A 27,399-nucleotide genomic window follows, 5' to 3' on the forward strand; every position below is an offset into this window, starting at 1 on the left:
ATCTCCTCTCCGTGCAAGAGTTACGTTGAATCCTGCTCTTGACTCGGTGGTAGTTACAGCTTGCTGCAGTTGCTTCGCGAGTGTTCAGGGTATTTGAAGTGATATGTCAAGTACGTTGCGAACATGCGCTGACGAGAATACGGAGAACGCTAAGGCCTTAAGATTTTGGATGGACCTTGGCGAAACCACTACTGTGACTTATGAGAAGTTCCAGGGCTTATGGAGAACGTTACCTACCCATGGTAGAAGTGATCAAGCGGCGCTATTCCTGTTTAGCATATCGAGAATAGATAGGAGACTAAGCTTGTTGCTGAAGACGTCCACATACATACTCTGCAAGCTAGCATATGGTGCATGGCGAAGGGTACCTTGTACCACTACTAATCTTTCCTTTACCTGAATGATAGAATGAAGCCAAAACGACTGTCCATATGCCTCCCCTAACAGCCGTAATTTCTTTTATCTTATGTTCGTGGTTCTTGCGCGAAATGTACGTTGGCGACAGCGGAATCGTTTTGCAGTCAACTTCAAGTGCCCTTTCCCTAAATTACGTCAATAGCGTATCTCGAAAAGAACGTCATCTTCCTTCCAGGGATTCCCATTTGAGTTTACGAAGCATTTCCTTAATACTTGTGTGTTGATCGAACCTAATGGTAGCAATTCTAGCAGCGCGCTTCTGAATTGTTTCTACGTTTTCCTTTAATCCGACCTGGTAGCGTTCCCAAACATTGTAGCAGTACTCAAGAACAGACCGACTATTTCTATATGCGGTCTCTTTTACAAATGGACCAAACATTCCCAAAATTCTCTCAGTAAACCGATGTCGACCATCGCCCTCGCTATTACCGTCCTTACGTGCTCGTTCCGTTTGATATTGCTTTGCAACGTTACGCCTAGACATTTAATTTACGTGACTGCCTCAAGCAGCCCACTACTAACGCTGTATTCGAACATCACATGTTTGTTTCTCCTACTGATCCACAAGTCGCCATTCAATACGAGAACTAGAAATTTTGTGTGACTCGTCTTGTATCATCCTTCAGTCACTCCACGACGACACCTTCCGGTCTATCAGACATACAACAGTAGATCGCTGTACACCCTGCCCGTTGCGTCATTTATGTATACAGAGAATAAGAGGAGTCCTGGCGTATTTCCCTGGAAAACTTTCATCGATACCTTCGTTCCTTATGAACACTCGTCATCGACGACAAAGTACTGGGTTCTACTACTTAGGAAATCTTCGAGTCATTCACATGTCTGGGAACCTATTCTGTATGCACGCACCTTCGTTTACAGTCTGCAGTGGGGTAGGCCGTGAAGCGGTTTCCGGAATTCTAGAAATATGGAATCTGCCTGTTCTCCTTAATCCATGGTCGGTAGTGTATCATGCGAGAAAAGGTAAAGCTGAGTTTCGCATGAGAGACGATTTTTCAGTCCGTTTTGATTTATGGTTCAAAATGGTTCAAATGGCTCTGAGCACTATGGGACTCAACTGCTGTGGTCGTAAGTCCCCTAGAACTTAGAACTACTTAAACCTAACTAACCTAAGGACATCACACACATCCATGCCCGAGGCAGGATTCGAACCTGCGACCGTAGCGGTCGTGCGGTTCCAGACTGTAGCGCCTTTAACCGCTCGGCCACTCCGGCCGGCTTTTGATTTATGGACAGAAGCTTGTACATCTCAAGGAAATTTATTGTTTTCGAACTGAGAATATGTTCAAGAATTCTGCAGATATTCGTCTGTAAATTTTCGGGTCAGTTCTTTCGCCTTTGTGATATACAGGAGTCATTTGCGATATTTTCCAGTTGTATGGGACTTTGCCCTGGTTGAGACATTCGCGATAAACGTTTTCGGTCTCCCCAAGTGGTAAGAGTTAGAAACAAGTGAAGGGCCTTGTGGGATCAGATCGTCGATTGATTGTGAGAACGAGGAGAAGTTGGTAAAAAATGAACGAATTTAAGACTCGCCCAATTATAACATAGGATTTGGGCATCAGAAAAGTGTATTTAAAGATGGTTTCAAAGCATCTCACGACTGAGTAGAAGTACAATCGGGAGGACGTGCCTCCTCGTATTCTGGAGCGCCCGCAGAAGAAACCAGAATTCGTTAGCCGTGTTGCCACAAGTGATGAATAACGGGTTTTTTAATACGACGCCGATACAAAATGCCAAAGTCACGTGTGCAAACTTCGAACTGTGCCATCCCGAGACATGAGTAAATCCAATATCATTTCTGTGCTCATTTGTTTTCTTGGCAGTTGGTAGATCGTCTATAAAGAATTTATGCCTCCAGGAAAAACTGTAATTCTAGCTATCCGTGAGCCACAACCATTGCCAACACTTCGTAGCTGCTCTGCTACAACAGTGTCTGTTGCTCGGCACACTCTGTCAACGAATTTTCCCCTCCTCCCCCCCCCCCCCCCTATGTTCACCCCCTGTGACTTCCTTTTATCCACCCGCGTTGAAAAATGGATTGAATGTGCGTGACTTCGGTACTTTGGATAAGACCCAGAAAACCGTAACTATGAGCTGAAAGATATTCCCCTGGAAGTCTTCGAGAGTTGCTACGAAGACTAGAAACAACATCTCTGTCAGTATTTAATTGATGAAGGGAACATTTTCGGAGGAAACAAGACTGATATGTAAAAAGAATGAAGTTAATGATTACAAAACGATTTCTGACACCTGAAATTTTTCCAACAAATCATGTCCAGGAATCTGTCGACGAGGCACTGCGCTTCGAGTACTTTGTACTTATTAGTCTCCATGCACTGTGGAAACTGAAATCAGTTGGTAACGCATCATGGATCTGCACCCCGACCATACCCTCTTCCCGCTTCACCTTGTAGCGCCTGCGTAACAGTAATCGTCCTCTGATGCCAAGTTGGAAGGAGCTACTTTCTTCGCTAAGGAATTTATCTTTATAAACGATGATGGCGAGGAACAAACGAGTACTTCACCATAGATATCGAGAGGTTTTAATTAAAGTGCAGGTACCCACGCAGGTCCAGTATGGGCTGTAATTATCGTATGGCAGCGAAACTTGGTAGAAACGCCGATGCGATAAGGCGGAACCGATTTATGCTAGAAAAAAATTAGTTTCAGTTTTGGCCACCGGGTGCGAATCTGGTGCTATACACTGTATGACGGTATGATATCCACGCTGCCATTCGACAATTCATAGAGTGAGGGATCAGTGTGGCTATCGAGAAGAGAGAAGGTGTCTTGTTAGTGAAATTGTCTTATGTGAACATCAGCAGTTACAGTGCTGCATTGAGAGAATATCGCTGATTTAAAGGTCTGAGGAGAGGCCTGATATCGTTAAATGGGTTCAAGAAGATGATACTGAAATTCAAACACATAGGTGAACTTGGTGCAGCACCTGAAAGAGGATGTCGTCCCATCCCAGTGGAAGTAATCAGCGAGGTTGCTGTTGCTGTAACTGTCCATGCAAACGTACTTCGGGTGGCGTTAGTGCTCATGCAATGTCACGACAATTGTCCATCCCAATAGAAAGTTAAGCGGTCTATTTTACACTGGCACCCGTACAAGATCCAGACAGTGCAGCAATGAAAATTCACGATACGCAGCAACGTTCTGAAATTGCTCTTTCCTTTCTGGCACTGATCGAAGTTTATGTGGCAGGGGATCATTCCATGATGAGGAGAGACACATTTTAGGACTGCAGTGAATACACAGAACTGCAGAATTTTTTCGTACTCTTAAACCGCGTGTTGTGCACGAAGAGCAGTTGCACTCGCCGTATGTGACTGTGTGGTGTGAATTCACATGGACCTTTATTCTCGGTCCGTTCTCCTTTGGAGAGAATATACCCAGAGGGAATGTGTGGTGTACCATGACGTCAGCAGTTTATCGGGACCTTGTTGTACAACATGTGATTGCCGCCTTGGAAGAGCGCAGCTGTGCGGAGACCAATGTTTTCATGCACGATGGGACAATACCTCATGTCGCTCGCCGAGTGAAAGATCTCCGTGTTATCTCCAGAGATTTTCCAGGTGGGTACCCTGCAAGATCACCTGGTCTAAATCCGCATGACTGTTGACTCAGAGGATATCTAAAGGAACCCATTTACCAGGGACACGTTCGGTCTCTTCCTCGGTCTCTTCCTGATCTGAAGGCCAATATAAATGAACTCGTTGCTCAGATTCCACCGGACTTGCTGCGAGCAACTGTTGATCACGTTCTTTTGCGAATGCAGAATCCCGTCGACATCTCTGGTGCTCAAAGTGAACAAATGTTGAAATCGGCGTTAATAATAAAATCAGTTGTATCTGAAAGTCGCTTGCCCGGAATCGTCATGCATGCATGAACTTTGATTCGTATTCAGAATAAGACAGGCACTGTAATATCGTATTTATCTGCCGAATCCGGTCAAGCAACTTTCAATTACAGCGTCTCACCTGTACGGAAGTACACATAATGGATCTACGAGAACAGGTCGTAGACGCATGGTTGACGACATATGGAGGTTTGGGGTTGGCCGGGTGTCGTGCATTGATAGCGAGGTTCCAGTCCCGATCTGCCACAAATTTTGGTTGTCGTCAATCCATTCTACAGCTGATGGTCGTCCTCATTCACAATTGCGAATTCATTTAATGTATTTAATAACGGCTGTACTCGCCGCAGTGCCTGTTCCTTTGGACGTTTGGACATTTCAGGTTCTATCTTCTCACGCGATTCCTGTCCCAGGAAGCATGGGATGTGTCACAACCCGTCCACCCGACTGCTAGTGGCGTGTCAGTGATTTGTATACGAGTCCTGTACACGGTAGGTAGGGAGCAGGGAGTACTCTGGGTCCCCCTAATCAACTGGTTCAAGGTGGTGTCTTCGACTGACACTGAAGCTGAGCTATCGGAACTCGCTTTGCATGTTGGGAAATCTGCTTTGTTCTGTGTGAAGAGGAGGCAAACACCGGAGGACTGAGGTCTACTCGTCGGCAGTTCAAACGTCTGACGAATAACGGTATCCCGTAGGGAAATAGCAGCAGGACACAGGAAGGAACACCAGGCGCACCAGTGAGTACGCCCAGGGGCCTCATTGAGCATGTTGAAGAGGCTATCCTGACAGCCATTGAGGGAACAGGGTGCAATCAACAACAGATTATGGCGGGCGTTGATACAAACATACCGGTCGTCTGGGCTCCGTGGGAATACTTTGATTGTTCCTACGACTCGCAGAAGAGGTTGAGAAGACAAGCCTGGAGCACAGAGTTTGTAGCACTCTCCCCAGGACTGATCGCGACTCCCTGGTTCGGAGTCGAGTAAAAGGATTGAACAAGAGACCTCGGAAGCTCTGTCACAAGCTTGAGAACTGTAGGATCCCCCTACACAGATCAAGTGAGCACTACACATCAGAGGTGCTACCCAAGAGGCACTGTGTGTGGAGAGGCGAGTCTCCATCCAGTCAAGATAACGATAATTGTATAACTGTACGATCCAAAGGAACGACCTCCCTCCTCCCCCCCCCCCCCCCCACAGGCGAGAGAAGCGAGAGAATTAAAATCCTTGTAGTTAGCTGCTGAAGCATTCGAAACAAAGTCCCCTAAATTGAAGTGCTTTTTAAGAGCAGTGAATATCACATAATACTAGCTACAGAAAACTGGTGAAAACATGAATTAGATAGTGCGGCATCGGCAGCACTTTCAGTTACGCCACCGCGTCTCCCTCAGCCGTCACTGGGACACCCGTGACACGAGGGCGCTACTACGAATGATTACGCCGCTGCCATTGAAATGCATGCACCCCCTCTCCCGTACTTCAGCGGCGGATTACTCAAGTTCGAACATTTATGCACTGAGCACATTTTCTGTGTTTGGCAGTCGAGCAAAATTTACAGACTTTCATAGTGGCCAGGGTTCGACATCTTCTGAATATAAATTATACCGAAGAGCGACAAAAAAAAAAAAAAAAAAAAAAAGGTTCAAATGGCTCTGAGCACAATGGGACTTAACTGCTGTGGTCATCAGTCCCCTAGAACTTAGAACTACTTGAACCTAACTAACCTGAGGACATCACACACATCCATACCCGAGGCAGGATTCGAACCTGCGACCGTAGCGGTCGCGCGGTTCCAGACTGAAGCGCCTAGAACCGCTCGGCCACCGCGGCCGGCGAAGAGTGACAGATTTATAAAACTTTTGTATCTGTTTAGATTTCTGCGTTCAAATCTAGTGTTAGCAGCTGACGCTACAACTTTAGCAACGAAGTTGTGTACTACTTTTAGTGTTTGATGTTAGATGCAGAATAGATTAATATTTGGATTCTCTGTTCATGATCAGCATCTGTTCGTCGCACAAGTATCCACTAAATAACCTCACAGCATGTAAAGAAAGACATAACAGACAGCAGTGAGATTTTTGTGGAAAATTTTGGGTGTATATTGCCAAGGGCAAGCTAATGGGAAATAGAGGCGACGTTTTTGTCGTAGTAAACAAGAAACTCTAATCCATCGAGGGAGAGATTGAAGCTGCGTGCGAGATTGTTTGTCAACACAGTACCATCTGTGGGCATGAACAGACCACCAGTCTCACCTCTAGATGTAACCAAAAACTTCAGGGAAAACATGCTGTGATCATTAGTGGAGACTTTAATCATCCGACAATCAACTGGGAACAGATTTGCTAGTGGTGGGCGTGACAAGACATCCTGCGGAACATTACTGCATGCCTTCTTTGAAAACTACATAGAACACATATTTCGCAACACCACTCACGACGGAAATACGAGTGTATTACATCTGTTAGCAACGGAAAGAGCAGATCTCTTTGAACATGTCCACATCGAAACTGGTAACAGCGACCATGAGGTGGCTGTGCAACAATGACTACAAAAATATAAAGGACACCCAAAACAAGTACAAAGATATATACGTCCAACAACCAAGATAAAAAAAGCAGTAGTGTCATATCTCAATGAAGAATTTGAAACTTTTAAAACAGGACAGGAGCATTTAGAGAAATTGTGGATGAAATCTTCGACTACCGTCTTGACTACTTGTCAAATGATCTTTCACAAAACCGAAAAAAAAATTCAGATCGTATGTAAAGGATGTAACTGGATCAAAGATAAGGTCTAGTCACTCGTGGATGATACAGGAACTGAAAGTGGGGGCGGAAAACAAAAAACAGAAATACTTAACTCTATTCTGTAATTTCCTTTGCAACGGAAAACCGAGGAGTGTTGCTCCATTTTAATCCTCGCACCACTGAAAAGATTAGTGAAAAATATGTTGGCGGTGTTCAACTACAGCTGAAATCATTAAAATTGAACAAAACTCGAGAACCTGATGAAATACCTGTAAGATTCTGTACTGAATTTGCAGCTGAGTGAGCCCATCTTTTACAAGGAGGTTGATTCGAGTTAATCAAACTATCGTCCAGTATCTGTGGCTCGATTTGTTACAGAATGTTACAAAATATTCTGAGCTCAGATATAACTAGGTATCTAGAGCAGAATGACCTCCTTTACGCACCATCATGGAAGTGAAACATGGACGATAACTAGTTTGGACAAGAAGAGAATAGAAGCTTTCGAAATATGGTGCTACAGAAGAATGCTGAAGATAAGGTGGGTAGATCACGTAACTAATGAGGAGGTATTGAATAGGATTGGGGAGAAGAGAAGTTTGTGGCACAACTTGACTAGAAGAAGGGATCGGTTGGTAGGACATGTTTTGAGGCATCAAGGGATCACAAATTTAGCATTGGAGGGCAGCGTGGAGGGTAAAAATCGTAGAGGGAGACCAAGAGATGAATACACTAAGCAGATTCAGAAGGATGTGGGTTGCAGTAAGTACTGGAAGATGAAGAAGCTTGCACAGGATAGAGTAGCATGGAGAGCTGCATCAAACCAGTCTCAGGACTGAAGACCACAACAACAACATGGATTCTGGAAACGCTGATCGTCTGAAACCCAACTCGCACTTTTGTCGCATGATATACTGAAAGCTTTGGGCCAAGGGTGTCAATTAGATGCAGTATTTCTTGAATTCTGAAAAGGGTTTAACTCTGTGGCATTTCATCGCTTATTATGAAAAGTGCGATCGTATGGGATATCAAGCGAAATTAGTGACTGGATAGCGAATTTTTTGCTAGGTAGAACGCAGCAAGTTATGTTTGGTGGACAGCTGTTAGCCGAATATATAGATGTAACTTCGCGTGTGGTCCAGGGAAGTGTGTTGGGACCATTGCTGTTCACGTTCTATGTTAATTACCTTGAGGATAATATTAATAGATTTTTGCAGATGACGCAGTTATCTACGATGAAAGACGCTGCAAAAATAATGTCAGACCTTGAAAAGATTTCAAAGTGGTGGAATGATGGCACTTGCTTCAAATGTTCAGAAACGTAACATTGTGCACTTCATAAAAAACAATGTAGTATCGTATGACTATAACATCAGTAAGCCACAGTTGCAATCGGTTGATTCATGCCTATACGTAAGTGTAACAGTTTGTAGGGATGTGAAATAGAATGAGCGCATAGGCTTAGTTGTGGATAAAGCTTACTGGACTTCGGTTCATTGGCAGAATACTGGGGAAATGCAGTCAGTCTACAAAGGAGATTGCTTGCAAATCACTCGTTTGACCCATCATAGAATACTGCTCAAGTTTGTGGGAACCGTTCGAAGTTGATCTGAAGGGAGATGTTGACCGTACATAGCAAAGGGCACCACGAATGGTCACAGGTTTGTTTGATCCGTGAGAGAGTATCACAGAAACGCTGAAAAAACTGAACTCGCGGGCTCTCGAAGATAGACGTAAAGAGTCCCGTGAAATCTTGATTACAAAGTTTCAAGAATCGGCGTTAAATGATGACAATAGGAATATACTACAACCCCTTACGTATCGCTCTTGCAGCGATGAGGACAAGATTAGAATAAGATTAGAATAATTACCGCATTCACAGTGGCAGTGAAACAACCATTCATCCTGCGCTCCATACGTTAATGGACCAGGGAAAAACTCGAATAACTGGTACAATGGGACATACCCTCTGCCATGCATTTCATAGTGGTTTGTTGAGTATAGTTGTAGATACGTAGAAACGTACACGTCTAGTTCAATACATTGTACACTAACATAAACATAAAATTATTGTACAATGAGATTAAAAATGGACCCGTTCTTCTAACAAAAATGCATATAAAAGTTGATATACTCTGAAGTCATTCAAGCAAAGCAGTACGGTGACGCATGTCGACCAACAGCAATCCGTGACTACTAGACTCTGAAGCAGGTAACATGTAGCGTTTGTTTGGGCAGCCGGTAAAAAAAAAAAAAAAAAAAAAAAAAAGTGATTGATATCCTGTTTCTCACTGCAGGCGCACAATTAGAGATGGGACCAGATCAATACGGTGTAGATGCTTCGTGTAGCAGCAATCTATGAATGTTAGGTGCCATGTAATGTTCGTGAGTCTCCTGGGATATTGATGTTTCTCGTGCAAGGAGTCTATAACCACAATGACACAACCTTTGTCTTTGTATTTAGAGCTCTCTTGTCGTTCCATTTCCCTCTCATTATTAATTTTATAACGATTAAAATGTCTGTAGCTGTCAATTCCATGTGTCCCTTTGCTCTTTCATAGACGGCTGCTTTGTTCAGATTTTCTATTGTTTCATAACAGCAATGTCCGTGCTTTCACCTCAGAACATGGTAACTTGCTTGTGACAAGCACAGGCCACAGGAAACACACTCTAGCCTCGTAGCTGTCCTCTACGAATTTCTGGAATCCAATAACGAGGCTATGGAACATTGGCGGTAGAACGTGCGGTTGGCGTAGAGATGTGTGAACTAAGATCGCAACGTTGAGATGAATGCTTTTTGGTGGTAGGAGTGTTGTCAATGGAGGCTGGAAAAGATGCGCTATTTTTGACGAAATTCTCTGTCAGAGACAATCTTCTTGATTGGAATGCAGTGGTTTCTAATTATGCGATAGGCGACTGGCACCTTCTGGTGACTAGGATCACAGAGGGTGTAAGTGAGAACCGCAAGAGACACACTTGATCTTAGGACGCGAGGATCACTGGTCCGACATCCCGGTAGGACGCGAGGGTGCCCTGATCGACTTGGCGCAGCAGTGCCACACCTTTGAAGTCCTGCGAAGACGCTGAGAACTCCATCTTCACGTAGGCTGACAGCACTTCCGCAGTACACAGCTCATACTATGTCATACTATGGTGTGTTTACACCTGTGCGCCTTGCACCTAGTCGCCATGCGACTGCGCTTCCACCTCACGCAAGTAGAGGAACGCGTGTAGGTTGCATGCCTCTTCCTCAAAATGTGCGTGCGAGTGATTTCATTTCCAGCAGTGTTCACACTGGGCTCCTCTACTTCCGTGTGTGGCAAGGTACAGCCACACGACAACTAGCCGCAAGGCGTATAGGTACGAGGGCGATTCGGAAAGTAAGGTCTGATCGATCGCGAAAAGGAAACTACTATGAAAATTAAAAATGTTTTATTTGCAACAGTTAGCTACACCTTCCAGCTACTTCTCTACGTAGTCGCCTCTCCGACTTCGACATTTGTCATAACGTTGAAGCAATATTCCACTACCATCGCCATACAAGCCAGCCGTCTGCATTTTCCGATACTTCCTACGCTGGTGCACAGCTCGTTGTCTGTGCCAAAATGTTATCTTAATAGCCAGCTGTTCATGTGAGCAGTCATGAAACTCAGAAGGAGCCAATTAGGGTCTGTATTGCGGGTAATAAAACACTTCCCATCGAAAACGCTATAGGAGCATCTTCATTCTTCCTGCAGAGCGCGCCCGGGAATTGTCATGAAGAACGAAACGCATGACAGTCATGTTATGCGCCTGCGTAACATCAGGCGAAATCTCTCACCAGGATTTCATACTTGATGGGAGACATTTTTGAGATTACAATGAAATCGAGACCTTTAGCTGCTTGCAGGCGTCGATAAATATCAAGGGTTGAAATATTGTGCCCTGACCGGGACTCGAACCTGGGATCTCCTGCTTACATGGCAGACGCTCTATCCAGCTGAGCCATCGAGGACACAGAGCGTAGTGTGACTCCAGGGACTTATCTCTGTATGCTCCCTGTGAGACCCACATTTCCAACTTACTGTCCACACACTGCACTTGTAGTGCCCGCTGCCCACTATACTCATTACTCGCGCAGTTCTTTCAGACATGTCCGAAAGAACAAATACCATCTTCATATGGAGACACTTTTGTCCTTGGAATATTCGTGCTCACTGTGCGCTCAGAACTGAAACGAGCGACTTGACGCGATCGACGGGTATACAAGAGATACTGCCCAACATTGTATGCGAAGCTTCATCGGATTTTGCACTGTGGTTTCCACTTCGCGCCCTATCGGATCTTATTTCCCTCGTATAAACACTCCCTTACAGTGACCATATTTTGCAGCACCGGCGGAGTAAATGGTTCAAATGAGTCTAAGCACTATGGAACTTAACATTTGAGTTCATCATTCTCCTAGACTTAGAACTACTTAAACCTAACTAACCTAAGGACATCACACACATCCATGCCCGAGGGAGGATTCGAACCTGCGACGGCAGCAGCAGTTCGGTTCCGGACTGAAGCGCCTAGAAACGTTCGGCCACAGCGGCCGGCACCGGCAGAGTAGTTCAATTTCATTTCACACTTCTGGAATCCAAGTCGATCGCCTGTCTCATCTCCTTTTGCACTGGCACTGAATGTGTGGCTTAATCGCCAACTTTCAGTCATTGTTCCGATGGAGCATTGTTGCCAGGTATCTGGAACACCGAGAGAGAGTAAATTCTTGAGAGGGCAAGAAGTTATTTCATTGACAGGAGAGCGACACTGCTTTCCATTTAATCTTAATGCAAAAATGGGTGGTATGGTTGTTATAGGTTTTGGATTATTCAATTTTTTCGTTGGTACCATAATTGTGTTTATGAATAAATTGGACTATTGAATTTATCATTGTTTCTCTTCGACTTTTTCACTTTTTTTAATGTGAAAATCTACATCAGTATTCATACTCCGCAGGCCACCTAACAGCGTGTGGCGGAGGGCACTGTCATTATCTTCCTTTCCTGTTCCAGTCGCGTACGGTTCGCGAGAACAACGACTGCCGGAAAGCCTCCGTGCGCGCTCGAGTCTCCCTAATTTTACATTCGTGATCTCCTCGGGAGGTATAAGTAGGGGGAAGCAATATATTCTATACCTCATCAAGAAACGCACCCTCTCGAAACCTGGACAGCAAGCTACACCGCGATGCGGAGCGCCTCTCTTGCAGAGTCTGCCACTTGAGTTTGCTAAACATCTCCGTAACGCTATCACGGTTACCAAATAACCCTGTGACGAAACGCGCCGCTCTTCTTTAGATCTTGTCTATCTCCTCTGTCAGCCTAACCTGGTACGGATCCCACACTGATGAGCAATACTCAAGTACATGCCGAACGAGTGTTTTGTAAGCCACCTCCTTTGTTGATGGACTACATTTTCTAAGGACTCTCCCAATGAATCTCAACCTGGCATCCACCTTACCGTCAATTAATTTTATATGATCATTCCACTTCAAATCGTTCCGCACGCATACTCCCAGATATTTTACAGAAGTAAATGCTACCAGTGTTTGTTCCGCTATCATATAATCATACAACAAAGGATCCTTCATTCTATGTATTCGCAATACATTGCATTTGTCTATGTTAAGAGTCAGTTGCCACTCCGTGCACCGGCCGGACGGAGTGGCCGAGCGGTTAAAGGCGCTACAATCTGGAACCGCACGACCGCTACGGTCGCAGGTTCCAATCCTGCCTCGGGCATGGATGTGTGTGATGTCCTTAGGTTAGTTAGGTTTAAGTAGTTCTAAGTTCTAGGGGACTTATGACCACAGCAGTTGAGTCCTATAGTGCTCAGAGCCATTTGAACCAACTCCGTGCACCAAGTGACTATCCGCTGCAGATCTTCCTGCATTTCGCTGCAATTTTCTAATGCTGCAACTTCTCTGTATACTACAGCATCATCAGCGAAAAGCCGCATGGAACTTCCGACACTATCTACTAGGTCATTTATATATATTGTGAAAAGCAATGGTCACATAACACTCCCCTGTGGCACGCCAAAAGTTACTTTAACGTCTGTAGACATCTCTCCATTGATAATAACATGCTGTGTTCTGTTTGCTAAAAACTCTTCAATCCAGCCACACAGCTGGTCTGATATTTCGTAGGCTCTTACTTTGTGTATCAGGCGACAGTGCGGAACTGCATCGAAAGTGCGTGCGTGTAGGCGCGTAGTCTGTGTCCAGAGAGATATTAGACATCAGGACAAAATCTTAACCAACATGTTACTCCAGTTACATACCGCTAGTCAGAGTGAGCTATTTGTTTTGAGATTCCCTTACTTTAAGAGCTGTGCCTAGGCGCGTAATTTTCGAATCATCCTTTCAAGTTTGCTCACAATCCATTACAGGTTAGTTCTTAAAGAGGTGAGCTGCCCACAGTTAGTTTTGGTAGGTTAAGGTAGTTCTACACCGCGAGCTTTTGCAACTTCCAGCAGTGGGAGCAGGAGCGCGGATGCAGCGAGCTCGCGGTCTTCCCGTCACACGTGCGGCTGCTGTTCGACATGGGACTGGTCAGGTCGCTCCACCCCTTCCGCGAGTCTCTGCTGGTGAATTCTCTGCCGCTGGGCCGAAACTGGCGCTTCCCGCGCCGGGGGGAGCTCTGCATGGCCGCCGGCTGGCAGCGGGCCAACGGCACCGCGCACGGCACGCTCTACCTCCTGCGATACGTCCTGGTGCACGTCCTCAACAGCCGCCTCTGCCAGCGCCACTACGGTGTGCGTCTCCACAGGTACTCACAAAGCATCACACTCAGATTACTTACGAATATCAGTTTATGTATAGCGTCCAGTTTTAGTCTGAGGAACTTTTCTGTGAAAATACACTAAAATAAATAAATAATAAATGAATATGATAAAGAGACGCACCACGAAGGGATTATTTGAACGGAACGTAAATCAGTAGATATGACGTACACGCACAGACAAACAGATGATTGGAAATGGATGTTTTATTCAAGATAAGAGTTTCAAAAATTTGCCAATAACGCACTGGTCCAAATCTGGCCATTATGCAAATAGTTACTCGGCTTGGCATTTGTTGGGAGAGTTGTTCGATGTGCTCCTGAAGAATAACTTACCAAATTCTGTCCATATGGCTCGTTAGATCGTCTAAATCCCAAGACGGCTGGAGAATCATGCCCATGATGCTCCAAACTTTCTCAACTGGGCAGAGATCCACCGACCTTGGTGGCCAAGGTAGCGTTTGGCAATCAGTAAAGACGCTCGTAGTATGCGGGCGGGCATTATCTTGCTTAAATGTAAGCCCACGATGGATTGCCATGAAGGGCGGCAGAACGGGAAGTAGAATATCGTCGACGTGCCGCCGTGCTGTGTGAGTACTGCGGATGACAACCGAAGGGGTCCTGCTATGAGAAAAAGTGGCACCCCACACCATTACTCCTCGTTACCGGTCGGTATGGCAGGCGACAGTCTGGTTGGTATCCCGCCTGGGCGTCTGCAGACACGTCTTCGGCCTGGAATCTCATTGACTGGAGTAGAATCGTCTTCAGTGACGAGTCCCGCTTCGAATCGAACTCCGATGGCCAGTAGGACCCGTTTGGGTTGTCATCTGCGTCACCCTTACAGCACAGCGGTGCGTCGACCGTATTCAACGCTCCGTTTTGTTGGCCTTCATGGCAAACCATCCTTGACTTATATTTCAGCAAGATAATGCCCGACCGCACACTCTGCCAGTTTCTACTGCTTCTCTTTGTGCTTGCGAAACACAGCCTTCGTCAGCAAGGTCCCCGGATCTCTCCTCAGTTGAGAATATTTGAAGCATTATGGGCAGGAGCCTCCAACCAGCTCGTGATGCTGACGATCTGACGCGCCAGTTTGACAGAATTGGACGCGATATTCTTCAGGAGAACATCCAACAACTCTGTCAATCAATACCAAGCCGAATAACTGCCTGTATAAGGGCCACATCTGGACGAATTGGTTACCGAATTGCTGAATTTGTGAAGCTATTTCTCTCGAATAAATCATCCAATTTTTCTGACGTTGTAATCATTTCTGTGTGTGGACATGTACATCACGTTTGATTTCCGTTTCAATCGTATAATTTCTTGTTGGTGCGTCTCTTTTTCAGGGATGACGTATAACGCTAAATGTGTAAATTTGAGGTACGGGACCATGGCCTGGAAACGCCAATTTTGTATTACTTTGTATTAACTTTTCATGAAATGTTTAAATTTTAGCCTATAAAAATTCAAATAATCAGTCAGGTTCACAAAAAAAAGAATTAAAACGCCCAGTAACAGTATTCACAAAACAAGCATCATTTTCCCAAAGTTTGAGACTGTGTTATGTAAATTATTTACTGGAGTATAAAGTGCCCCGTGCGCCTCCTCGACTAACGAAAATGTGGCGCGCCTGCTCGAGGGTTAATTAAGTCCAATAAAATGAACTCAGTTTTAATTTTAATCCAACTTGGACACTGCCAAGTCGATTTTTTGTTTGTTTTTCTGACAGAGTGTATTAACGACAACACGTTGCTGATCTCAGAAAATTTTCACAAATTCTTGACCTCTGTCATTTTTTGTATTGTATCACAAGTTTCCTTCTGAACCATCGTCCTCATTTTACAACGTGACTTACTGTCAGTCGGTAGTCACTATAACTCATCGTACTGGTGCCGATATTTTTCGGTATCGGCTTCCGGAACACTGCTCAGTGTTTACAGCAGAGCTCTCCGCCTTGTATCAGACCACGCGGTACATCCGGTGACACAGGCATTTCAATTGGGTCATCTGCTCTGATTCTCCCAGTACCCATTAAAGCCTCTGTGTGCTGTACACTACTCATTCCTTGGTGCAATGTGTCCAGGAAAGCTGTCACTTGGTCACTCTTGATGGAGCCACTGTGGTGTTTATGTCGATCCCTGATGACGTCAGTCTGACAGGAAACGAATCCGCTGACACTGCCGCCAAGACTGCAGTTCTCGTACCTCAGCCCGCTAGTTCTTACATTCCCTCCGATGATCTCTGCGTTGCCGTCTGTCAGCAGGTGGTGTCACTTTGGCATCACCACTGCTCCTCCCTTCAAGGGAACAAGCTCCTGGTTATTAAGCCTCTCCCAGCGGCTTGCATGTCTTCCTCTCGGCTCTCTAGTCGCGAAGAGATCTTTTTAACTAGGTTGCGTATTGGGCACTGTCGTTTTGGCCATCATCATTTGTGCACACTGCGATCGGCTACTGACGGTCCGCAATTTCCTGACGGAATTCCCTTTTTTTTAATCGCTTACCTTCTCGTTTGTGTTTGCTGTTTGCGTTATTAGCCGTTTTAGCGAACGACGCGGTGGCTGTAGACCGATTTTTACTTTTTATCCGCCGTACCAATATGGCGAAGGTCATTTAATTTTTAGTTCTGGACCTCGGTTTCTATATGGGATATTTTATAGCCTGTTTTTAGCTGTCTTCTGTTCCGTCGATTTGGACTCAAATGTAGTCGTCTTTAATTCCTCTTTGTCTTCGTGTTCTACAGTTTCGACGTGAGCGGTTATGACCCTAGTTGTTTTGGCTCCCTAAACAAAAAACAAAACAAACAAATGAACTCTTTGTAAAGTCTAACGCCTTTCGACCACAATGTGACAATGTTTGTGCACGGGTTTTGTAATACACCTGTGTGAGGGGGGCACAAAGGACGTGGAAGCGAGAGAAGGCATTTCTGCAGACAGTGACCAGATAGGCAACTATAAGCGTTATTGTCTGTGTTTCTGAGTATAGATAGCAAGGACTGGTACTCACCGACACGATCTGCAAAATCAGTGACAAGCAGTACCCTAGAGGAACCTATCACAGGGGCGTGACTAGATTCATGACTCAACAGGACATGGAGATTACACATTTGGAAAAAGTAAGTATGTTCTAGAAAAGAACATTTTTCGCTAACGGGTATTCGTTCGGTTTGGGTAAACAGGGTGTCACACAACACCACCGAAAGTTACTAACAAATATTTATAATGGTGGAACGAAGACACTTACAGAAACATGTGCAAAACTTTGAGGTCAGATACTCCTTTGTGAGACACTAGGCCTTCTAGGCCTTAGGTGAAGCATACCAGCATCTGCTGGTAGTTCACTGAAGACATTGGTCGAAGGTTAGGCAGAGACAGCCAAAGTCATTGCCAGTAGATGCCAGTAGTAGCCCAGCTGAGCACAGCCGCAGCCACCGCCTGCACGCGCCGCCTGCTGACGTCAGTCGCAGACACGTGGTACCACAGCCACCCATGACTACTGACCGACCGCCGTGTGGTGATGACAGGCACCAAACCTCTGCTGAAACACTCCATCTGCCAGTACTTTGTTCGTCTGAAAGTCATAACTAACAGCCAGGTAAGTCACCCTCAGACAATTATTAACTCAATGCTATATTGTTGTTTTTTATCTGTATGTGTCATGGAAACACGTGATTGCTTGAGAGAAACATACTGAGCAACATTCAAACATTGCAAGGATTAACTGCAAGCCATGTTCAAAGTAGATAATTTATCGCACTCTAACTACTTTCGTGCGTCTGGCGTAGCTAATCGTTTTCTGTGATATTAAGTGCAAAAGCCGCAACCAAATGCATTACTTATCGCTAATAAATGTATGTAATGAATCCATTACCATGTAAATTAATTTACACAGTAAATGTAACAAATTTCTCTCAACAACTTCCATGGTTATTTTTAAATAAGTCTTGCTACTCTACCTGGGAGGCTTTCTGTAGCTGTAACGCAATGCTTAATTTCCTTGTTTACACTGAAGCTACATAAAAATGTTATATCTGCCCTGTTCCTTTCTGCAGAAACTTATATCCTGCTTTTGAACATATTTTTCTCCACGTGTAAGACTTAACGCACGTTTTCTATCTTGAGTGGTTCATAATATGAAAACGAGGCTTTCCGCCAATTGCATTAGGCAGAAAGAAACATATTTCGTTGTACAGTTAACGCTGTTAAGTTTTGTATCAACCAAGACATTGAAACAAAAACCATTTTCTAAATGGCATGCAGTACTCCCTTCAACAGCATTGGAAAGAAGACTGCTGTGATACAGCGTTTCTTGGTATCAAAACATTTCAGAAAAGAAGCAGAAAAGTGTTCCATAACTGAGCAACGAGACGGCAGGAATTCACTGCGGTGGTGTAAATATTGACCAACAGGGCTCCGTGCAAGGTTCCACAGTCTTTCTTGATTCACTTCTTACAAGTGTCGCAAATACTAAAATATAGACTTTCACGGGCGGAAATGTCATGTCCACTATAATTATCCAGGCTGTCAGTAGCGAGCCAGTGGGTGTGTTGGACCTTCCATCGAACTACAGACCCCCTTGAAGATGTCCTCCGCAGATGGGGACGAAACGTTGGGAATTGACACAGAATTCATCAACCGACCACGTTATGACAGCCCGGATAATTATAATGGAAGCGTCGCAAATCTCTGTTTCCTTTATTCCCATTTATTCCAAATCACTTTGTTCCTCGACGTCCAACGTACGTTGGTTCCCGATGTGGTTGGAGGCTGTGCCCACAATGCTCCAAACATATCCCATTGGGAGACATCCGGCGACGCGGATGACTAAGGTACTATTTAGCAAGCACGAACACAAGCAGTGGAAACTCTCCCATTGTGCGGGCAGGTATTATCTTGCTGGACTGTAAGCTCTGGATGGCTTTGCATAAAGGGCACCAAAACGGGGTGCAGAATACCATCAATGTAGCGATATGCTGTAAGTGTGCCGCAGATGACATCTAAAGAGGTCTTACTATGAAGAGAAATGGCACCCTAGACCATCACTCCGGGTTCTACGGCTGTATAGTGGGCAACAGGTTGGAGTCCCACCGCTTTCTGGGGCGTCTCCAGACACGTGTTTGGCCTGGAATCTCATTGACTGGAGTAGAACTTTCTTCAGTGATGAGTTACACTTCGAAGTGAGCTCCGATGACCAGCGAAGAGTTGTGTGGAGATGCCCCAGACAGTGGTTGGATGCCAACTTGACTGTCGCCCGCCATACTGCCTGACAACTAGGGCGGATGGTCTTGGGTGCCATAATAGTAGGAGACCTTTGGTTTTCATCTGCGAAACCTTTACAGCGAAGCAGTACGTCGACCATATTCTATGTTCCAGTTTGTTGCCTTTCATGGTAAGCCATGCTGGGCTTACATTTCAGCAAGATAATTCCCGTACACCCAGGGCGAGAGTTGCTACTGCTTCACTTCGTGCTTGCCAGACCCTACCTTGGCCAGCAAGATCGACGGATCTTTCCCCAATTGAGAACGTTTAGAGCTTGGGGTTCTGACCACCTAACGCACCAGCTGGACAAAACTGGGCATGATGTCCCTCAGGAGGACATCCAACAACGGTATCAATCAAGCCAGGTTGAATAGCTGCTTGCATAAGGGCCAGAAGCGGACCAGTGCGTTATTGAATTGTTCAGTTTGTGGAGGTCTTTCTCTTGAATAAGTCAACAGGTTTTTCTGAAATTTTAATCATTTGTTTGTCCCATGCATATAAAGAACACATCTACTGAATTCCATCCCATTCGATTAATTCGTACGTGATGCGTCGTTTGATGCATGAGAGTGTATCGTCTAACGTGTCAGCCTCGCCTAGTCCATTCCAAATATGTGTCCGAAGAACAAGCTCCTTCTGTTCTTGATCGTTGCTGAAAGCCTCGTTGCGATATCTTCCACATATTGTGATACAGGAGGGCTACTATGTCTAGCGCGACTCGGCCAATGTACTCGATCCACACGTTCGACTACATCCTGGCCGTGTCAAGCTGGATATAGAGCGTGTGCCGAACGCCTTGCTGGCACCTCTCGTGCGTCTGCAGGGGCATGCTGTGCGCCAAGGCAGAGGAGGGCAAGTCGCTGTGCTTCGGCGACGGCGGCGCGCCGCTGGTGTGTCGCGGGCTGCTGCTCGGCGTCTCCAAGGCGCTGGTCGACGCCGACCCAGCGAGGGACGAGCTGCTCAAGAGCCCCGAGCAACTGCAGCAGGTCGCCTGCGGCGGAAACCGCACCTTCATGGTGAGTCCCCACCTGCCTCACTCACTCTGTAAGCTAATGCGTACCACATGGCAGAGCTCACTTGCTACCAATGCTAGTCAGTCACAGTCTTCTTCGTCAAATGTAGTTAGCGTAAATGATTGACTGAATCTGCATTAGTGTCAGTTAGACAGTCAGCGAGAACGCACCGCTAGTTCCTACAACTAATAAGGAGAGTAGAGCGTTCGCTTGTTACATATTTTTACGAGCTTCAAACAGGAGCGACTTTTTTCAGTTATCTTGGTAGATCACAGACTATTTTTGTAAATTCTTGCGTGGTTACCTAGGCACAACCTTTTATTTCAATAACAGTGCAGTGTACAGTGCCGTCGTTGCTGTCGACCCTCGTATCGTACAGGCTTTTGTTTGTTTTGCTAGAACAGCTCAATGTCAGTTAGACTGTCAGTGAGGGAGCACTTCGATTTCCTGCTGCTAATAAGGCGAGTACACCGTTCGTTTGTTGCATATTTCTACAAGCCTCAAACAGGAGCGACTGCAGTAATGGATAGGAACTGTGACTGTACAGACGCGAGATGGGTTGGCGACCCTTCGCTCACAGCTCCAGGCTGCTTTGGCTTCCATAACACAGCTTGAGGCTGCTGCCAGGAGGCATCACTGTGAGGGATCGAACGCAGGGATGCGAGGGACGTCGAGCATGTCCAACGTGTCCTCCGATCGGTCCACTGCTGTGGCCGCACCGGGTACTGCCTGCACTGAGGTTGACCCCTCACCCGTGGTCGAGTGGGAGATCATTCCAAAGTCTGGCAGGCAGCGAAAAAACATTCCAAGGGGCCAATCGTAGGGCCTCCCCAGTTCGTTTGACGAACAGATTTCGGGCATTATCTGTGGCTGACGATGCCTCTGAGCCGGATGCAGTCGTCCAACACTGTTCCAGAGGAAGCTTTTCGGCATGCAAGGTCTGGGCACTCACAGAGGGTGAATTTGCTGGTAGTTGGGAGCTCCTAAGCTAGGCTCGTAATGGGACCCCTTATGCACATGGCTGCCAAGGAGGGGAAGGAAGCCAGTGTGCACTCCGTGTGCATTCCGGGGGGAGTCATTTGGGATGTGGAAAAGGTGCTTCCGGACGTCATGAATAATACAGAGTGCAGCCAACTGCATGTAGTGGCTCATGTCGGTACCAGTGATGTGTGTCGCTTTGGATTAGAGCAGATTCTGTCTGGTTTCGGGCGGTTAGCGGAAATGGTAAAGACTGTCAGTATTGCTTCTGAGATTAAGGCGGAGCTCACCATTTGCAGTATCGTCGATAGAACCGACTGTGGTCCTTTGATGCTGAGAGGAGTGGAGGGTGTGAATCAGAGGCTCAGGCGCTTCTGTGACTGTGTAGGCTGCAGATTCCTTGACTTGCGCCATCGTTTGATGGGTTTCCGGGTTCCGCTTAATAGGTCAGGAGTCCACTACACACAGGAGGCGGCTGCACGGGCAGCGGGGGCTGTGTGGAAAGGGCTGGGCGGTTTTTTAGGTTAGAGGGTCTCAGGGAACCACAGAAGGGACGTCTGTCTAAAAGTGGGCAGGTAAAACACAGTAAGGTAGTTGTAGAAACAATTGGTGTTGTAGTTGTAAATTGTCGTAGCTGTGTTGGGATAGAACCAGAGCTCCTAGACCTAATAGAAAGCACTGAAGCTCGAATAGTTGTAGGTATAGAGAGCTGGCTAAAGCCGGACGGAAATAAGTTCAGCCGAAACTTTTTCAACAAACGATCAAACAGTGTCCAGAAAGGGTAAATGAAATTCAATTGGTGCTGGAATATTTATTGCTGTCAGAGGTAGTTTACCTTGTAGCGAAATTGGAGTAGATAGTTCGTGTGAAATAGTAATGGTAGTGGTTATACCTGACAATCGGACTTAACTATTAACTGGAGCGTTTTACCCCCCCCCCCCCCCCCCTACTCAGAAGATACAGTTGCTGAACAGTTCAAAGAAAACTTGAGTCTCATTTCAAATAAGTACCCCTCTCATACAATTATGGTCGATAGTGACTACAATTTACCCTCGTTCTTCTCCAAAAACTATACGTTTCAAGCCGTCGGCAGGCATAAAGCGTCATCCGAAATTTTACTGAATACTTTCTCAGAAAATCATTTTGAATAATTAGTTCACGAGGCCACTCGAAACGTAAAAGGTTGTGAAAGCGTACTTGATCTTTTAGCAACAAATATTCCTGGATAAATAGTGAGTATTGTAACGAATACAGGGATTAGCGACTACAAGGCAGTTGCTGCTAGGCTGAATACCGTAACACCTACAGCCATCAAACAGAAACGCAAAGTATATGTATTTAAAAAAGCTGATAAAAATGCTCTTAACGCCTTTTTAGGAGACAGTCTTCACTCCTTCCGATCTGATCATGTAAGTGTAGAAAAGTTCTGGAATGTTTTCAAAGAGATAGTATCGATAGCAATTGAGAGATATATATCCGACATAACTAATAACTGATGTTACTGATCGCCCATGGTACACAAAACGGGTTAGATCGTTGCTGCAGAAGCAACGAAAAAAGCATGCCAAATTTAAAAGAACACAAAATCCCCAAGATGGGCAAAGTTTTACAGAAGTTCGAAATATGGCGCGTACTTCCATGCGAGATGCTTTTAATAATTTCCACAACGAAATTGTCTCGAAATCTGGCAGAAAACCCGAAGAGATTCTGTTCATACATGAAGCACACCAGTGGCAAGACGCAATCAATACCTTCACTGAGCGATGACAAAGGTGACAGTGCCACTAAAGCAGAGTTATGAAACACGATTTTCCGAAACTCCTTCACCAAAGAAGAATAAGTAAATATTCCTGAATTCCAATCAAGAACAACTGCCAAGATGAGAAACATAGAAGTAGATATCCTCGGTGTAACGAAGCAGCTTAAATCACTTAATAAAGGCAAGGCCTCAAATCCAGATTGTATAGCAGTCAGGTTCCTCTCAGAGTATGCTGATAAAATAGCTCCATATTTAGCAATTATATGCAACCAATCTCTCACAGAAAGACTGGAAAATTGCTCAAGCCACACCAATACCCAAAAGGGGACATAGGGGTAGTCCGCTGAATTACAGACCTATATCACTAACGTCGATTGGCAGTAGGGTTTTGGAACATATACTGTATTCGAACATTTTGAAGTACCTCGAAGAAAACGATTTATTGACAAATAGTCAGCACGGTTTCAGAAATATCGTTCTTGTGGAACACAACTAGCTCTTTATACTCATGAAGTAATAAGTGCTATCGACAGGGATGTCATATTAATTCTATATTTTTAGATTTCCAGAAGGCTTTCGACACCGTTCCTCACAAGCGTTTTCTAACCAAACTGCGTGACTACGGAGTATCGCCTCAGTTGTGTGACTGGGTTCGTGATTTCCGGTCAGGAAGGTCACAGTTAGTGGTAATAGACGGAAAGTCATCGAGTAAAACAGAAGTAATATCCGGCGTTCCCCAAGGAAGTGTTATGTGCCCTCTATTGTGCCTGATCTATATTAACGACATAGGAGACAATCTGAGTAGCCGTCTTAGATTGTTAGCAGATGATGCTGTCACTTACCGACTTGTAAAGTCATCAGATGATCAAAACGACTTGCAAAATGATTTAGATAAGATATCTGTATGGTGCGAAAAGTGGCAATTGACCCTGAATAAGGAAAAGTGTGAAGTTATTCACATGAGTACCAAAAGAAATCAGCTAAATTTCGATTACGCGTTAAGTCACACAAATCTGAAGACTGTAAATTCAACTAAATACTTAGGGATTACAATTACAAATAACCTAAATTGGAACGATGATATAGATAATAAAGACTGCAATTCATTGGCAAACACTTAAAAGGTGCAACAGGTGTACTAAAGAGACCGCTTACACCAGGCTTGTCCGCCCTGTTCTGGAGTATTGCTGTGCGGTGTGGGATCCGCATCAGATGGGACTGATGGATGATTTCGAAAAAGTACAAAGAAGGGCAGCTCGTTTTGTATTATCGTGAAATAGGTGAGATAGTGTCACAGATATGATACGTGAATTGGAGTGGCGATCATTAAAACAAAGGCGTTTTTCGTTGCGACGGGATCTTCTCTTGAGATTTCAGTCACCAGTTTTCTCCTCCGATAGCGAAAACATTCTGTTGGCACCCACCTACATAGGAAGAAATGATCATCATGAGAAAAATTTAAGTGCTCGTTTTTCCCGCGTGCCGTTCGAGGGTGGAACGGTAGAGAGACAGCTTGAAGGTGGTTAAGGTGGTTCATTGAACCCTCTGCCAGGCACTTTATTGTGAAGAGCAGAGTAATCACGTACACGTAGACCTAGATGTATACTCACCTACATCTACATCTTTACCTGTACACTGAAAGCTACTTTATATTATTGGACATCTACATTTATATGTACATTTATACTCTTCATGCTATCTGATATTGCATCTACATCTACATCTTCATCTTAATCTTCATATTCATTTTATTTACATCTTCATCTCACATTTACGTCCACATCTACATCTTTATCTATCCAATGCAAGCTACATTACAGTTCCTCTACATCTCAGTAGGTCGCTGGAGGAAATTGACTCCATATCTACACACACAAATCACCTAATTTGTGTAAATTACGGGGGGAGACCGCATTGAATCACATCCCAGATATATTCTATTGGGTTCAGATCTGGCGATTTGGGGTGCCAGCACATCATTTGGAACTCGCCACTGTGTTCCTCGAACCACTCCATCACACTCTCGGTCTTGTGACATGGCGCACTATCTCGGCGAAAAATGCCACTGCCGTCAGGAAACCTGATCGTCATGAAGGGGTGTACGTGGTCTTCAACCAATGTACGATGCTCTTTGGCCGTCATACTGCCTTGCACGAGCTCCATTGCCCCAATGGCTGCCTACCTGAATGTTTCCCAGAGCATGATGGAGCCACTGCCAGCTTGTTTCTGTCCCGCAGTACAGGTGTCAATAAGCTGTCCCCTGGAAGACGACAGGTTCGTGGTCCCACTTCGGCATGATGAAGAAGGTATCGTGATTCATCAGACCAAGCAACGCTTTGCCATTGCACCTACGTCCAGTGCCGATAGTCACGAGCCCATTTCAATCGTAATGGCTGGTGTCGTGGTGTTATCTTTGGCACATACATGGGTCGTCGTCTCTGGAGGCCTGTCGTTTGTAATGTTCGGTGCATTGTGAGTACAGAAATATTTGTACTCTGCCCAGCCTTAAAAACCTTGGTTTCGCCACGTGTTTAAGACACTCGCCACAACATCCCTCGAACACCCGACAAGTCGTGCAGTTTCTGAAATGCTTGTGCCAAACTTCCGGGTCATCACATTCTGGCCTCAGTCAAACTCAGATAAATCCCGCGTCTTCCTCATTCTACACACGGACAGCATGCTCTCTGATACTAAACGCAGTACATGCACCGTGCGTGTGTCTGAGTAGCAGTCGTTCGTCACCAGGTGGCTCTGCCATCGCCTGGACGGATTTATATCGATAGTAGGTCGGTGGTCACAACGTTCTGACTGATCAGTGTACATGTCTATGTCTACATCTACATTCGCGTCTACGTCTGTGTCTACCTCCTACAAGCTGCCTTACACTGCATCTACATCTGCATCCAACTCTATAACTACACCTGTACCTGCACGGAAATTTGTGTCTACACCTACACCCTGTAATCTACCTTTGGGTCTACATCAGTGCTTTAGTAGTTGCTTTGAAGTAGATCTTCGTGTTCATTTTCGTCTTTATCAAATTATTCATCACCACCTACACTCTGCGATCCCCTACGATGTGTTGCGGAGGAAACATTTTGTACCACCGTCATTTTCCACTCACTTCCCTGTTCCGTTTGTGATGTGTATGCAGCTGTAACCATGCAGCTGTAACCACTGTCAGAAACTACCTGTATGAGCTCTTAACAGTGTAGGAAAATTAGACCTTTACTGGCCAATGAAGCTACACAAGCTGGAAACAATTTTAACTAACGTTGCGCCGGCCGCGGTGGTCGTGCGGTTCTAGGCGCTGCAGTCCGGAACCGCGGGACTGCTACGGTCGCAGGTTCGAATCCAGCCTTCGGCATGGCTGTGTGTGATGTCCTTAGGTTAGTTAGGTTTAAGTAGTTCTAAGTTCTAGGGGACTGATGACCTAAGATGTTAAGCCCCATAGTGCTCAGAGCCATTTGAACCATTTTTAACTAACGTTAGGTACCGCAGATAAATGTTAAATGAGTATGCAACGATGTCTGGATTGTGATAAGCTTCTAAGGACCGAAAAACCACGAAATTTTTTCGACTTTTTTCAGTTCTACGCTTATAAATCGAAAACGATACAGCCTACCAAAAATTACTGAAATACCGAAATTAAAAAACGTAAAATTTCGCTGAGAATGACCTACTTAAATGTTAAAATCGGTTCAGCAGGTTAGCCACAATCGATCGTCAGAGATCGGCAATTTTTATCAACTTAGCGGTAAAGTAAAGTTGTAAAGCATCAAATTCTGCCCAAATAGAGCTTCCTAAATTTTAAAATTAACTCACTCCTTTGCAAAGTTGCAAATAAAAGATTGAAAGTATTCGTAGTGCTAAATCTGCTAAGACTCTATTGTGAAATGAAATTATATTCTGTCCTCAACTCATCCACATTCGTCCAAGTATTTATATTTAAGGGCAATTTGATTAGGTACCTACGTACGTAAGAAGTTAGCTCTATTTGTTAAAATTAACTGTCACGGCGGTCGAAGATGATAATAAGCGAATTTACAAATAAACAAAAGATATGAAATGTTTTATTAATGGAAAAATACTTCAAATTACAATATAGAATTGATGAGCGACACATTTTTAAAAACATTTTTGAGGCGATTACATTAGGGTACAATTCAAAAAAATATGTTCTTATGGGACATAACTTCTAAGATCATCAGTCCCTAAGCTTACACACTACTAAACCTAAATTATCCTAAGGACAAACACACACACACCCTTGCCCGAGGGAGGACTCGAACCTCCGCCGGGACAAGCCGCACAGTCCATGACTGCAGCGCGCAAGACCGCTCGGCTAATCCCGCGCGGCAGGGTACAGTTCACTTTTTGACGTTTCTCTGTGTTTCTAGGACGATACTCCCGGGAGAAGAAAAATCCAGTCCTTTGTCATCTTGTGGCATGGGATCTAGCTCGACGTCCTCTTCCACGATGTCAGTCTCATTGTCGATATGTGTCCAATCAAGGAAGATGTCCTCTTCTCTTAGAGA

The 27,399-nt window shown here is 45.0% G+C and overlaps 1 protein-coding gene and 1 non-coding gene across 2 annotated transcripts in view; one reads left to right on the top strand and one right to left on the bottom strand.

Moving 5' to 3' along the window:
- The window catches only part of LOC124777277 (prostate-specific antigen-like), a 72,936-nt gene that overhangs the window by 40,443 nt on the left and 5,094 nt on the right, over positions 1 to 27,399 (top strand). Inside the window, exons 3-4 of the mRNA XM_047252651.1 lie at positions 13,547 to 13,842; positions 19,935 to 20,127. Of these exons, the coding sequence (XP_047108607.1) occupies positions 13,547 to 13,842; positions 19,935 to 20,127 (489 nt within the window). The remainder of the gene's footprint in view (positions 1 to 13,546; positions 13,843 to 19,934; positions 20,128 to 27,399) is intronic.
- Positions 10,972 to 11,046, bottom strand: Trnat-ugu. The gene has a single exon. It is a non-coding gene; the product is annotated as a tRNA-Thr (tRNA).

This window comes from Schistocerca piceifrons, chromosome 1 (assembly GCF_021461385.2).
Source record: "Schistocerca piceifrons isolate TAMUIC-IGC-003096 chromosome 1, iqSchPice1.1, whole genome shotgun sequence".
NCBI classification, from domain to species: domain Eukaryota; kingdom Metazoa; phylum Arthropoda; class Insecta; order Orthoptera; family Acrididae; genus Schistocerca; species Schistocerca piceifrons.